This window comes from Ailuropoda melanoleuca, chromosome 16 (genome assembly GCF_002007445.2).
Source record: "Ailuropoda melanoleuca isolate Jingjing chromosome 16, ASM200744v2, whole genome shotgun sequence".
NCBI classification, from domain to species: Eukaryota; Metazoa; Chordata; class Mammalia; order Carnivora; family Ursidae; genus Ailuropoda; species Ailuropoda melanoleuca.
Genome location: NC_048233.1, coordinates 14464983 through 14479981, shown reverse-complemented (window position 1 = coordinate 14479981; position 14999 = coordinate 14464983). Strand labels below are relative to the sequence as shown.

At 39.0% G+C, this 14999-nt stretch overlaps 1 protein-coding gene across 1 annotated transcript in view; it reads right to left on the bottom strand.

Moving 5' to 3' along the window:
* The window catches only part of PTPRO (protein tyrosine phosphatase receptor type O), a 228824-nt gene that overhangs the window by 53178 nt on the left and 160647 nt on the right, over positions 1–14999 (bottom strand). The window contains exons 8-9 of the mRNA XM_034645993.1: positions 12028–12179; positions 10732–10852 (exon numbers count right to left, since the gene is read on the bottom strand). Of these exons, the coding sequence (XP_034501884.1) occupies positions 10732–10852; positions 12028–12179 (273 nt within the window). The remainder of the gene's footprint in view (positions 1–10731; positions 10853–12027; positions 12180–14999) is intronic.

Here is a 14999-nt window from a genome sequence, read left to right as displayed (position 1 = left end):
AGTACAGTTCTCTTCCTCTTCAAAACATCAAATCCAGGCCAGCTCATAAAAGGGAAGGAGAGGAAGGCCTCAATGATGTTATGAAGAGCAAGTGAGCTTTAGGATAACATACCCAAAACACCTTTGAAAATAGAAAGAGCCAGGCAGATACTAGCTATAGAACACTCCCTGGCTAGCACTTTCTACTTCTCAAAATGACATTTTAAACCGTAACTTCTTTAAAATTCCCTGGCTTCATAATGTCAGATTTCCTTTTGTTTAAAATCACTTTGGAGTCCACGATACTTGGCAGGAGAACCCGTGGATATGGGGAAAGAAGACAGATGGACTCTTTACAAAACAAGGTACAGATAGGGGGTTGTTGGCTTTAAAATATTCTCTGAGAGCTTTCTAACATCACGGGGGTTAAACTTAACTGTTCGGCCCTCTTCTTTTCCTTCTCTTCTTTCCTTTTCAATGCCTCTGAGTAGGGGAATCCAACTTAATTTTCTAAGGAAATTAAGTACAAGGCACAGAACATGGGCAGAAAGGAAAGCTGTAAGGCTATCTCTACATTTAATTTAGATTGGATTATGAGAGGCTCAAGCTGTTCCCTAGGATCTCAGGGGAGTGAAGGTGACCTTGGGTAAAGGATGAGCTGGTGCCTGACTCTTATTCTTTGCTCTGGCAGCAAATTTCTTCCTTTCCTAGGAAATCCCTAAGGGAGTCAGCTTGTAATATTTCACATTGGAGCAGAAGAGAATGTATTTATTGTCTCAAATCCATCTTTTTCTGACAATTATTATCTTGTTTCTTATTTTAATGGGACCCATTGGTTTAGCTGCCGAAAGAATGATGTGAATGAGGCCAAGATTATATCCACAAGGGCCCACTAATTTCATTCTCTTTATAGTTTATACCTCTAAACCTGGTGAGTCCTTCTACAAATGTGTGACATTGGTGATAAGGGGAATTCAATAGAAAAAACATGTAAAAAATGATCGATATGATCAAATCTGATTTCAATCCTCAGCATCACTGACAGCAATTTGCTTTGCATGTCTATAGTATTGTAGGCCTTTTAAATAAATCTGTTTTTCATTTTTCGCAAGGCAGGCAGTTCTTCCTTAAGGAGTGTAAGCTTAACTTCTATTCAACTTGGTCAAAGAAAACATTTGTGACTTACACGGTGCAAGCCACATAAATTATGTACAGCCTGGTCAAAAACAACATCCACAAAAGAAAAAGCACCATTTGAAAGGGGGAAAAAGTGTTAGAGAAACTATTCGTGGTGAGTTGAGATTGGTAGGCAGTGATATTAAGAAGACGAAAATTCATATTAAACAACAGCAACCTGGGTTAGATTCAAAGTTTACTAAGCCTATTCTCCTGTCAATTTACAGAGATTCTTTTAAGAAGTAATGAGAACATTTAAAAACAACATGGGGAAACATTAAAAAAAATTCAGGCTAATATTATACTATATTCAGGCCCTTTCCATATGCAAAACATAGTATTTTCTCAGGAATTAGAAATACCTGTGATTTCTATTACATTTAAAATAAATTCTTTATGGCTTAATGATAGCTAGTATAAAATCCCCTTCTGTGAGTCACTGGGTGTTTTTATGATTTTACCAGCTCTAGTAACTTCGAAACATTAGTAGAATTTTTCAAAGAAAGCTCTCATTTAACCTTACTTAGTTTCAAAACAACATTTCTGACCTCCTCCTTTTTCGGTTCCAAGAATATGTTTTTTTACCTAGCATTTTTATTTCATTAGGAATTATTTTTGCCAAATTCTTAGAAAAATGTCACTACTCTTACTTTTGCCTTTACTCTGAACTCAGGTATGAACTAAATTCTAAAACTGGAAGGGACATTAAAGATCATTTTGTTCAGACCCTTACTTTATAGATGAGGCAACTGAAATCCAGGAACCCTAACCCACTTTCTAAAGTAACACGACTTGCCTGTGAGAGCAAGAACTGGGATCCAGACCTCCCTACACCTAGTTAAGGGTCCTTTCTACACCTGGATTCCTCCCTAAAAATGTGGGTGCTTGTCATTCATTTCCATATAACTGAGGATGATAGGGGGTCCTGAAAAGTTCCTCTTTCTAGAAGACTAACTTTTCCAGAGTGGGCCCTTGCTCGTACATTGAGATCAGTGCTGGACATCACAGTCATGGCCCTATGTGTCCATCATCCAGATTCTTCCAATATGTTGAACAGAAACCTACAAACTCAGCAAGTCACTCTATGGTATGCAGAAGAAGTGCTTTGAAGGAAGTGCTAAAGTTGTGTGGCTTGGCTGTGGGCAGCTGACAAATGACAATGAAACTCAAGAGACCACAGTGAGAAATGAGAGAGAAAGAGATTGAGAAGGGGCATCAGTTAGTCTCAGGATGAGGGAAGGAGCCATGAAACAGTGACATGCCTGGCAGCCCAACCCAGAGGATAATGCTGGCATGAGGCTGCTGGCTTGGAGGACTCTACAAGAAGGGTTAGCATGGCAATCATGAGCCTCTGAAAACCTAAAGAACACGTGTGTGTAAGAAGTCAGTAGGAGAAATCTTCCACAAGCTTCCATCATCACTCCCACCTGACTTACCTACCCCACTGGGGCCCATATACCCTGTCACTCTTCTTTACTACAGATTCACCCAGTCTCAGGCCGCCCCCTCCAGTGGCACCCAGGGTCCTGCCACTTCTGGCCCAAGCGAGGATGTCATTTAACGAGTGTCACCTCTAACCATCCTGCCCCCTCAATTTTCCTTGTTCTGTTGAATCATTCTGATTAGCTCATTGATAAGCTGTTTCCACCCACTTCAAAAAATAGAAAGAAAAAGAAAAATCCAACCAAACAGATAAAAACCCTTGGATTCTATCTTCAGCTCCTGCTCATTTTCTCTCCTCTTTATAATCACACCCCTCAAAAGTTCTTCCGTTATTCCAGCTGTCTTCAGTTGTTCTTTTATTCTCTCTTGAATTACTCTTAATAACATATTTTGTCCTCACCACACTCCACCCAAAAGCCTCCTCCCCAAATCACCAATGACTTCTGGGTTGCTCCCATCACCAGTCAATTCTCATTCCACATCTTACCTGACTTACCGGCAGGCTTGACAAGTTGATCCATCAAGCACTTTTTTTGCTTGGTTCTTTGGACATCACACTTCTTTGTGGTCCTTCTTACTTCACTGACCATTCCTTCTCAGGTTCTTTGGCTATTTCCTTCACGCCACCTCCATTTCTTAAAGCTGGAGTGCCAGGGCTCAGTCCTTGCATTGCATTCTTTTTCCTTCATTCATTCCCTGATAACCTCATCAAGTCTGTTTCCTGACTACCCTCAAATTTATACTTCCCAGTTCTGAACTCTCCCAGAATCCAAACTCCTTTATCTAACTGTCCACTCAATATCTGTTCTTTAACAGACAGCTTCAAATGTTGATGCATCCAATCCTCAGCTTCTGGTCTTTTGCCCAAATCTGCATCTCCCATAATCTTGGCATCTCATGCCGCAGATCTTGGCATCTCCCTAGACTTACTTAGTTCATTCATCTTCAGCTTCATCTTCAAGGTACATTTTGAATCTGAGCACCATTCATCACCTTCACAGCTACCACCCTGAGGCAGGTGTGAACAATCCCTTATTTGGATAGATGCAGTAGCCTCTTAAGTTTAAGGTAACTATGTAATTTACCAAAAGTGTCCAAACTGATATACTTTTGGGGGAAGAAAAGGATTGCAAAAGAGGGAGAGTGGCCTTTAACTGATGAATAGCAGGTGTAAACTGGTATTATCTGTAGTAACTCAGATCTACAGTCATCTTATCTACCTGGTTTCCCATTTTACCTTGATCTCTGAACACTCTATTCTTACCAAAGTCATCTTGTGAAGCTTGTCAGGTTATGAGACTCCATCACTTGAACCATCCAGTGGAGTATCATCTCACTTGGAATGAAGCATCTTTTCAATGATCCTACATGATCTGTTCCCTTGTTACCTCTCTGTCCTTTTATCTACTACTCTTCCCCTTGTTCCTGCCACTTTAGCCATACTGCCTCCCTGACTTTTCCTTGAAGCTTGCAGGTACACTCCTGCTTTTGGAGCTTTGCACCTGTGATTTCCTCAGCCTACAAAACCTCCCAGTTATCTCTTTGGCTCACTTCCTTACCTCCTTCAGGTTTTGACTGAAAAACCACCTTCAACCCATGTCACCCTTACAAAAATGGCACCCTACTCCCCATAACACTTTTTGCACTGTTTTATTTTTCTCCATAATGTGTGTCATCATCTGGCATCCTTGTATTTATGTTTAATATCTCTTTTTCTCTATTAGAAAGAGGGTGCAAATTTTGTCAGTTTTGTTCATTTCTGTATTCTCAGCACCTAGATTAGTATGTAGCACATAGTAAATGCTAAATAAATATTTGTTGATGGATAGAATGAATTTTATTTAATTTTTATTAATTTATAGATTTTTATTAATTTATTTCTTATTTTATTATTTTGATATTTTTATTATTTTATTAATAAATTAATTAATTTTATTATTTTATTAACTTATATAGATTTCTAATCTATATAAAACCTTCCGTGATTGAGATTGAGAAAATCAAGCTAATGTTATTAATACTCAAATTCCAAAAAAGGAACAAAGAAAGCCACCCAAGTGGGTGTGAAACTCCTCCCTGCTCTGTTACAAGTGTTCACTAAAAAATAAAGTTTTTAGAAAAAAATACACTCCAAATCCAGGAAAACATAAGCAACAGATGGATAAAAAGGGCTGAATCACTGTTTCTCCACCCAGACTCAATAATGTGTAAAGTCAAATATCTCTAGGTCCCAAGTTGCTCAAATGAAGGCATTGTACTAAATTATCTCCAAATATCTCCTAGCACCTCAAAAGGCTGAAGTTACCTGATTCCTTATCTTGAACCTGTCTGAACACAGCTGTGGTCAGGATACTGTAGATGTTTGACAATGGTGGTGTATACATTCTGTTTCTGGTTTTCTCTGACCTCACTGGCTGTACCTTCCCAGTCTCTCTTGCTGACTCTTCCCCTGCTCAAAGTCTAAGTGCTGGAGTGGTTCTTTTCTATTTCTGCTTACTAGTTAGTGATCTCATCTAGACACTCCAAAATTTATATCTTCAGTCTAGAATTCTCCCCAATCTCATCTTTAGATACATAACAATAATCATTTTGACAACTGTACTTGGATGTCCTCTCAATGTTTTTATGTCCAAAGAAGAATCTGTGCTTCTCATCCTACCCCCAATTTATTCTTCTAGATTTTCTAGTCTTCCATCTCAGTGAATTGTACCACCATTACCCTAGTTGCTCAAGAGCAAAGTCTAGAAGTCATTCTTAATTTCCCTTTCTCTTATTTCCTATTTTCACTCCATCAGAAATCTCTGTGGACAAAAGCTCCAAAATAACTCCTGAATTCTGTCCATTTTTCTCCATTTCCATTATTACCACTTAAGTCAAAGTTGCTATCATTTCCCATGGAACTTATTGAATTAGAATGCTATTTTTGAAGATTTATTTATTCATTTGAGAGAGAGAGAAATTGGGGGGGGGAGAGGGAGAGAGAATACCAAGCAGACTCCATGCTGAGCATAGAGCCCTACACGGAGCTTGATCCCATGACGCTGAGATCATGTCCTGAGCCAAAATGAAGAATTGGCTGTCCAAGCAACTGAGCCACCCAGGTGTCCCTAGAATGCTATCTTTAAGCTTTGGACACATGGTCCCTTAATTGGTCTCCCTGTCTTCATTGGTGATCCAACAATTGTTTCTCCCTTGAGCAAACAGGGGGATTATTTTAAAAATGTTAGATTGTTTATTTTTAATTCTCTCCATGCCTTCTTACTGCACTCAAAATAAAATCTCAAAACCATCTTCTTAAAAATCCTATATAATCTGGCCTCTGCCTATTCCCTCTGCTTAGCATGCCCTTTCCCAAACTTTTCAAGCCAGATCCTTTCTTGTTATTCATATCTCTCATCACTGCTTCCTTAGAGAAAGGTTTTGCTGCATACACAATCTGTCCACACTACCCTGTTTTAATGCGCTATATGGCACTTCTTACCATCTCCCCCTTCAGTAGATCATAAGCTCCTTGCGAACAGAAACTGAAAGTAGCCCTTTGAATTCATTACTACAAGTAGTCTGGCATCTGGGCAATCCTTAGAAGGTTCTCAGTAGGTATTTGTTAAATGAATGAATGAATGTATATTCCACTACCATAGAGCTATTTTGTGATATGCCCAACACTTCTCATCTCTATTTCTTTCCCTTTCTTTTCTTCTTTTTCTTTTTTTAAAATGGTTGATCCTCTGATATAAACTTACCAAATCCTCTCAAAGTTGCCCCAGAGTTTGAAGTAGATTCCCCAAGACCAGAAGTTGTGACTGGTTGCTGGTTGAAGCCACAGTTGCATGTAGACCAATCAGTTCTTGTAAAATGATACATTTTAGTGCAGATTTGATTGACATTTGTATTGACTGCCAAAGAGAGCTCTCATCACACACCACCATGGTACCGAGAGACTGCTGGCAACCTAAATTCTTAATAGGATGACTGGCTCAGTGCCCTGCAAAAAGCACCACGGCTGGTAGATGTCTTCTTGTGGGTGCTTACTGATGACATAATAGTTGAAAATCCTTGGCAATTGTTTTGAGGGCTCTCTATCCTTGTGCATGACATTTTGGATTAATTTATATTATACTGGATTCATTGGTAGCCTGGTTTCTTTCCACAGATGTCGATCCCGCCCTCCATGATGGCAAATAGAGCCATTGCAAAGAGGCTTTTATCACAGAAAACTGAACTCAAGGTTAGCCCAACCAGTTTGTTTATTTGTTTGTTTGGGGGGGTCAGAGGGAGAGGGAGAGAAGGAATCTTAAGCAGGCTCCACATCCAGCTGGAGTCCAACACAGGGCTTGATCTCCCCACCCTGACATCATGACCTGAGCAGAAATCAAGAGTCCGACACTTAACTGACTGAGCCACCCATGCACCCCAGCCCAACCAGCTTTGGTCCCAGCTCTAACAACATCATTCTGATTCAAATGAGCCCTAACAACCTGTGCCAAAGTTGCATGTTTCTGTAAAGTAGAATTAATATGACTTCTGTGTATACCAAACACATGCTATATGGAAACATAAAGTGATTAGAGCAAGTTTTGTGAAATAAAAAATGCCTGCAATCGGTTATTACTAAAGTGAAATGTTATTTTACTTCTCTGAAAGGTAAAGCCTGCAATATTATTTTCAACTTTGAGTTCTGTGGTTGCAGTGTGGTTTGATGAGTATCTATTGACCATCGAAGTAGACAAGGCCTTGTGTGTTATGGGAAATTGGAAGAGCTGCAAAAACACAATAATGTGATTAGTAGAATAGAAAACAAACTTTTAGACAAATGGATAAGAAGTGAGGTTATTTAGTTTTCAGGGGGAGAAAAAGTCTGAGTTCAGGCCCATTATATACACATTGTCTTGTTTTCAGAGAAGAACAGTATAGAGGCAACATTTTATCTCACATATAGATCACAAAAGGGAAAACCTTACTGATTCCAAGAAATAATTTGTATGGAAACATGCCGTCTTTTCTTGAAAAGTTTGAAGGGTCTTTCTAAAGAGGTTTAGGTAGATCCATCTACCAACAGGGAGACGTGGAGGCTCAAAAGCTCGTGATAAATTTGGGAACTATCATGGTTTTTACTCCTACTCCTATGTAGTGTGAGTATAATTGTACCAGGTCATGACTTTAACTCATACTCCTGATCCTAGATAAGCCATAATGTTGAATAAAAATCACAGTGAAGCCTGCAATCGGTTCACTGAATGCTACTTTGGTAAGACCTACCTTTGAACTCAAGGAAGACTAAAAAAACCCAGATGAGTTAGAGAAAGCAGCTAGGACTCAAGAAACACAGCTTCCTGTGATCATGAAGCTGCAGAAAAGAAAGGCATGGGGAAGATGAGCATAATCTTTAAGCAATTCCAGTTACCCGGACACAAGTTTTGAACTGATTTTTATATCCGTGGAGGAAAAAAATCAGACACAACAGTTGGAATGGATAGGCAGGCAATTTTTTCTTAAGAGAAGATCATACAAGGTTGGAAGCTGGTGATCTCCACGTTCCTAGAATTGAAGTATAGATTGCTGGGGAAGAAGAGCAGATTGCCTGCAGTGAATGAAATTGAACTTGTGTTTCTCAGCGGGAGGGTGTTTGTAAATTTGCAGGAATGTTTTTAATAGTCACAAGGAAGGTTGCTAACGGGCCTTCTGTGGATAGGAAGCAGAAGTGCTAGATGTCCTGAAATGATCAAGGAAGCTCCAAATGGAAAAACTGTCCCCTGTCCTACATCCCACATACCTTTGTAATGTCACACCAGTACAGATCCACTATAAATATAACTGCGAGTACTTAACCACATGATAATACTGGAAAATTTTTTCAAGAAGTTAGGTAAAATAATTAAGAAGAGATTTGTCACCAAGAAGAATTAAGGTGTTATTTACAAATTATTCAGTAATTTTCTTTTTCCGCCCATAGTGTCTATTTAATGTGTTATATATTTCTTTTTTTTATAATCATATTTTTTTATTATATTATGTTAGTCACCATACAGTACATCCCCGGTTTTTGATGTAAAGTTCCATGATTCATTACTTGCGTATAACACCCAGTGCACCATGCAATACGTGCCCTCCTTACTACCCATCACCAGCCTATCCCATTCCCCCACGCCCTCCCCTCTGAAGCCCTCAGATTGTTTCTCAGAGTCCATAGTCTCTCATGCTTCATTCCCCCTTCTGATTACCCCCCCTTCTTTATCCCTTTCTTCTTCTACCGATCTTCCTAGTTCTTATGTTCCATAGATGAGATAAACCATATGTGTTATATATTTCTAACTACCTATTTAATGTTAAAGCATTCCAGTGCAAGAATTTAACTTTTGCCATGGCAAATACTAGACACACACACACAAAAAGATTTAAGACTTAGTGTCTTATGCATTGAATTATAGAGAAATGCAACTATTGGGGAAATGAAGGAAAGACTGTGTTTTGTTTTGTTTGGGATTTTCTAAGAGTTTCCTAAGGGTACATCACTGCCAGCAATGCTACTCAGGGTGTTTAAGCTGCTAATAAAACACCCTGGATCAGTCTCTTCTTCTTCTTTTGGAGATTTTATTTATTTATTTATTTGAGAGAGAGAAAGGGAGGGAGAGAGAGCGTGCATGTAGTGGGGAGGGGCAGAGGGAGAGGGAGAGAATCTGAAGCAGACTGTATGCTGAGTGCAGAGCCCGACATGGGGCTCGATCTCATGATGCTGAGATCATGGCCTGAGCCAAAACCAAGAATCAGATGCTTAACCGACCAAGCCACCCAGGCGCCCCTCACCCTGGATCCGTCTTTACTTACAGCTGCACATCTGCACACGTGTAATAACGGTGACAATTTGACATTCTTCTGAATAGACTTAGAAACAGAGTCTAAATTAGCAGACGTCTGAAACAGTGATGTCAGTAAGTTGCATTAAGTGTTTCGAAAATATTTGTATTGCTATTCTCTATACTTTTCATTTTCGAAATATGGAAAGGAGCTGTCTGTTGTGAAAATGACACATCGAAGTGCATTCATTTCCAGCTTGCCCCCGTACACTGACTACCCCGCAACTCTTCGCCAATCTAGACTCTTTTGCCTGCTGCTGATTATGGAATATTATCTCTGAGGTCCCTTTATGTATCCGAAACTAAATGTATACCTCACTACATGGAAGACTGTTGAATGTAGAAGATGTGTTTTGTGTTAAATAGTATCACTTCCCAGTTGTAGTTCATAATATAAATAATTATTTTGACACGACACTACACAATAATTTCTAGCTCATTTGCAAGAATATTATATTTCCCTCATTTTCCCTCATCCACAGCCCGTTATTTTTCTTGGCAGGTTCTCTTTACTTTAATTAAGGTTAGTTTCCTCTTTCTCTCATCAAATGCAAATACATCTAGTCTCTTATCACAACGCTAGGTTTTATTCAAGGGCCCACCTGTATTTATGCTTGCTCAGTTATTTCATTTACTTTTATACTTGTATGGAAGAACTACCGATTCCTTTGCTTCTTAGAAACTCAAGCTTGTTCATTTTAATTATGTGTCATCATTAGGCAATTTCATTATGACTTACAGAAGAAATATATCTGAACGAATACCTAGGGAATCCATATGATTTTGTTACACATTTGTTTCTTTTATCTTGGTTTTAGATTAGGGTTAGGACATTATATCAACTTAGAAAATCAATATGTGGGTTGTTTTATGTACGAGTTTCCATCTGACATATTAAAGAGGGCATCACATAACGCTACTATGAGAAGGGAATGATGGTGTCTGACAGGGTTGAGAACAACACACTAGATAATCTCTAATGTCGTCTCCTCTAAATTCCTCAGACTCCTTGGTTTCTCTAATTTCACTAAGGATGGTGAACACTCCTGTCTCTCAGCAGAGTAAAAATTCCATTCACAGAAACTTGTATTAAGTTGAACCTAATTCTTTTAGTAGTATACATGTTTATTTTGCGCTTTTAAGAGAGTGAACCATTTTTCCGTTATTTCACTGAATTGAGAAGACCATGACAAGTCAAGAGTTGCAAACGCCAGTTCTCTGGACGTGACTATTTTCTCATACACACACACACGCACACACCCGTGTGCATTCTTCTCACCTAGCTTGACGAGGCGGAGCATGGAGGTGTTACTTCCTCGTTCCGTGCAAGCGGTTACGGAGAGGTTGTAGATATCTCCAGGAGGCAGGCTGAGAATCGCAGTCATGACATTGCGTGTGACCTGCAAGAGCCATCAAAATGGGGGGTTTAAACTTCTAATGAACTTGAACTAGGTTGCCTCTCCACACAATGACAGGGCTGCGGCAGGCGCTCCCTCTCTGTCTTGTGCAATCGACCTACAGTTGATTACAACCTTATGGATACTTTATTTCCTTTGAAAATGATATAAATGCCTCCACTGAGCCAAGGTAGCTCTGAACATGCAGAATACATATCAGAACATTTTTCTATGAATTCTCTATGTGAAATAGGGATTCCTCTGATATTCTTCCTCATCTTCACAGCGAATTTTAGAAAAAGCATTTGCTAGGTTGTTAACTGATGTGGACATTGCTCAGCCCTAGCTGGGAAGCTCAGAAGAAACCTAATCCTGTTTCTAGCCACCTGGCTTCTTAACGAAAGATGAAATTTCCCAGTCTCCTCTATAGCTAGAGGGGACCATGGGACCCACTTCTGACCAATCGATCATCAGTGGAAGTCACACGAGCAGCTTATAATTCTGTCCACACCCTGTAAGTGCTGGGCTTCCACAACTTCTCTTTTCCTCTCCCCACAGGCTAGAATATGGATCTCATGACTATGAAGATTCACCTATGCTCCGTGGTAGATGGAGCAGCAAGACAGACAGACTCTGGACCCCTGCATGATTGACCTTTACAGCAGAGGTGCCCTGATAGTCCTGCGCTTGCATGAGAGAAACAAACTTTTATTTTCTTTGAGCCTCAATCTTTGTTTGTTTGTTTGTTTTTACAGTAATGTAGTCTCTACCCTAACTAATGCAATGTCAAAAAGTTTAATAAAGCGGAAGAAAAGAAATCAGTATTTCCAACATACCCAAATATTTAGGCATTGGTGATCGACGGAGAAAATATCAAAACATATTAACTGATTTTCTTGAAAATGTTTGACATCCTGAAGCAAAAGCTTAAATCATAACTTTAAATATAAATGAATTACTAGCTATAACTATTATAACCCATTATTAAAGATTAAAAGGTAAGCTCTATGAAAGGAAGAATTAGAGTTTTTCTTCATTGTCCTATCATCGGAGCCTAAAATAGTGCCAACAGACATAAGACACTTGTTTAACGTTCCATAAATGTTTGCTTAATAGTTTTCAATAGTTTATGTAAATGAATGTTCAGATGCCCGATATTGGGATTCAAAGAAACATACGCTCTTTTTAATTTTCTTCTTTCCTTCTGCAACAACCATCCAGTGTAGCATTCTAGAATGGGAGAGATCAGTTGTGTCATCACCGTATGTCCAACTGATGTATAACAGGCTGTTGAAATACTCCACAGATGTGATTTCTGGAGCAATTGGGGCTACAAGGAAAGAAAGAGGTGCACTTTAGCTTAAGATACTAACACTAATTAAAGTACTTCTCAACAGAGCATGAAATCTCATGTAGAGTTAACTTAGAGAATTAAATTTCACACCATATGATGATCTTGGGGATCCCTGGACCTCTCAGTAGTATGGCAAAGGTTGGTGGTAAAAGGCAGACACTTGTTTCCTGGGACCCCACCTTGCATGGCTCAGACACAGGGCAGCAGACCCTTCTGTACCTGAGGATATAGGGTCTTTTATACCAATTTCACAGTTACAAGATTCCTGAAATGTTCACCTCTTTGAGTATGCTTGTTGTTGATACATTAATAGTATAAGGCATGGCTGAACTTATTTTCCAATCAGTACTGGAAAATTTGGGGTCCTATAAAAGTAAATTTTTCATTGTGTGGTGCAGCAAAGGTGTTTATGGAAATAAAGGACAGTAAGGTCAACAATTAGAGGGACAGAAAATAATTATTGTTTCTATAAAACAACAAGGCAATATCATTGATCGTGTCTAACCAGTGCTTTGCAAAAAGTGGGCTCTTAATAGATGTTGTTGAAGCAAGTAGTAAGGGAAGACAGGAAGGGCTCTTTGCTAAATTCTAACACTGAGCTTATTAAGTTTTAAATTTTCTTCCACATTTAAATTTAAATTATTTCTAGTGGGGAGAAGGGTTCACCACAAGCTTTATAATATATGAGCTATGAATGTGTATTTTATTTTTTAAACTAACTGATAATTCTGAAGATTTTAGGAAACACATACACAGTTGAATTTAAAGTCCATGTGTGTGTTGGTTTGAAGACAGGCAGGTGTTCCATTCCGAGAGACAGCACAAAACGAGCTGAAATATTTGGAGGAGAATTTCCATACACCATGAAGATTCATTTTTCTCAAGATTCTGCTAGTACTCAAAACAAGCTCTCATAGCTATGCTCTCAAGAACAATTACTCACTGTAGAGATTTGTAATATAGAGAGTAAAGAACACTTCTGTTTCAGCGTGCCTGGGTGGCCCAGTTGGTTAAGCAACTGCCTTTGGCCCAGGTCATGATCCCTTGGTCCTGGGATCATGTCCCACATCAGGCTCCCTGCTCAGTGGGGAGCCTGCTTTTCTCTTTCCCTGTGCTCTTCTCCTCGACTTGTGCTGGCTCTCTTTCTCTCTCTTTCTCAAATAAATAAATAAAATCTTTAAAAAAAATTGTTTCATGTGAAATTAGTGTTTCTATATGTTTGACAATAAAATCTTGAAATACCAATAATGTATCTAGCAAGTAACACAAACCTGCATCCCATTTCAGAATAGTCTAATGAAGAGAATAATACCTTTGCCTTCTTTACTCTTAAATATATTTCTATGTATTTCATTATACGTATGTATCTGTACTTCCATTCCTTCAAACGAGATTTTCTTCTGTTCTAATTCTAGTAAAGACAGGAGATGTATTTAAAATCGTCAACCCAGAAGTGTAGAACTCCCCCTCACAGGTATTAACGAAGTCTTTAGATTTTTTTTTTAAAGATTTTATTTATTTATTTGACAGAGAGAGAGAGAGGGAGAGAACACACAAGCAGGGGGAGAGGGAGAAACAGGCTCCCTGCTGAGAAGATGTGGGGCTCTATCCCAGAACCCCTGGCATCATGACCTGAGCTGAAGGCAGACACTCAACCGACTGAGCCACCCAGGCACCCCAAGTCTTTAGATTTTTATACTCCGTATTGTTGCTTTAAAATGCAGCATATTGCTAAAAGGCCACAAGATGTCACTATTTGTTTATTGAACATTATTTGGTACACTAGCATAATTACTATGCGTTGACTTGAGGACAAATTTGCCTAACAAAGACAGGGGACCTGAGATCCTAATAAATCACACTTTATTCAGATATTTTATTCCTATATCCTTTTACATCACACGGTTTGGCATTTTGTCTCACAACTAAAAACAGGTAAGAGAAGCATGCTATCTTTGTTTGCTTTAAACTTGAAACCAGGGAAGAAAAACAAAATGAGACAAGGCTCAAATTTCAACTTTTTTTTTTTTTTTAAGATTTTATTTATTTACTTTAGAGAGAAGTGGGGAAGGATAGAGGGAGAAGGAGAGAATCTCAAGCGGACTCCTGGCTGAGCGTGGAGCCAGATGCGGGCTCGATCTCACAACCCTGAGACTGTGACCTGAGCCGAAATCAAGAGTCAGACGCTTAACGGACTAAGCTATCCGTGTGCCCCTCAACTGGTTTTTAAAAATAATTATAAAAATAAAAGTCAGCCACCATATATATTTTAGTAGTGATTTATATTACATAATTTAATTTTCACACTACCTGTGAAATTCTATTATGCCCATTTTATAGATGTGAGAATTGAGACTGTGTTAGCATGCTTAGATGAAACTGTGAATTGCCCATGTCAGCATGACTTCGTAGATTGTCCCAGGAAAAGGTAAGAAATTCCCGAAGTTCAATTTATTGGAGACAATAGACTGCTCACCTAGGCAAGTAGCTCACTTATTCACCTTATAACCATCCAGATTTGCTAGGCACATCACCTTTGCCAGATCCTGGTCAGTTCTGAGCTTTGAAAGGCACACCCCCACCACTTGAGTCCAGAACTCCAAATCCTGTTAATTTTTCACTTCTGATGCCCCCCTTCAGAGACACTGCAAAGAGCCTCTCACAGCAGTTTTATGCCTTATTGTAGCGAGTTCTAATACACTTGGTTTTGTTCTATTAGCCAGTTGTTAGATGGCATTTTGAATTCTGCCAATGAGAAAAGACAAGTCCGGGATCATTAAGATAATTTGCTCCGTG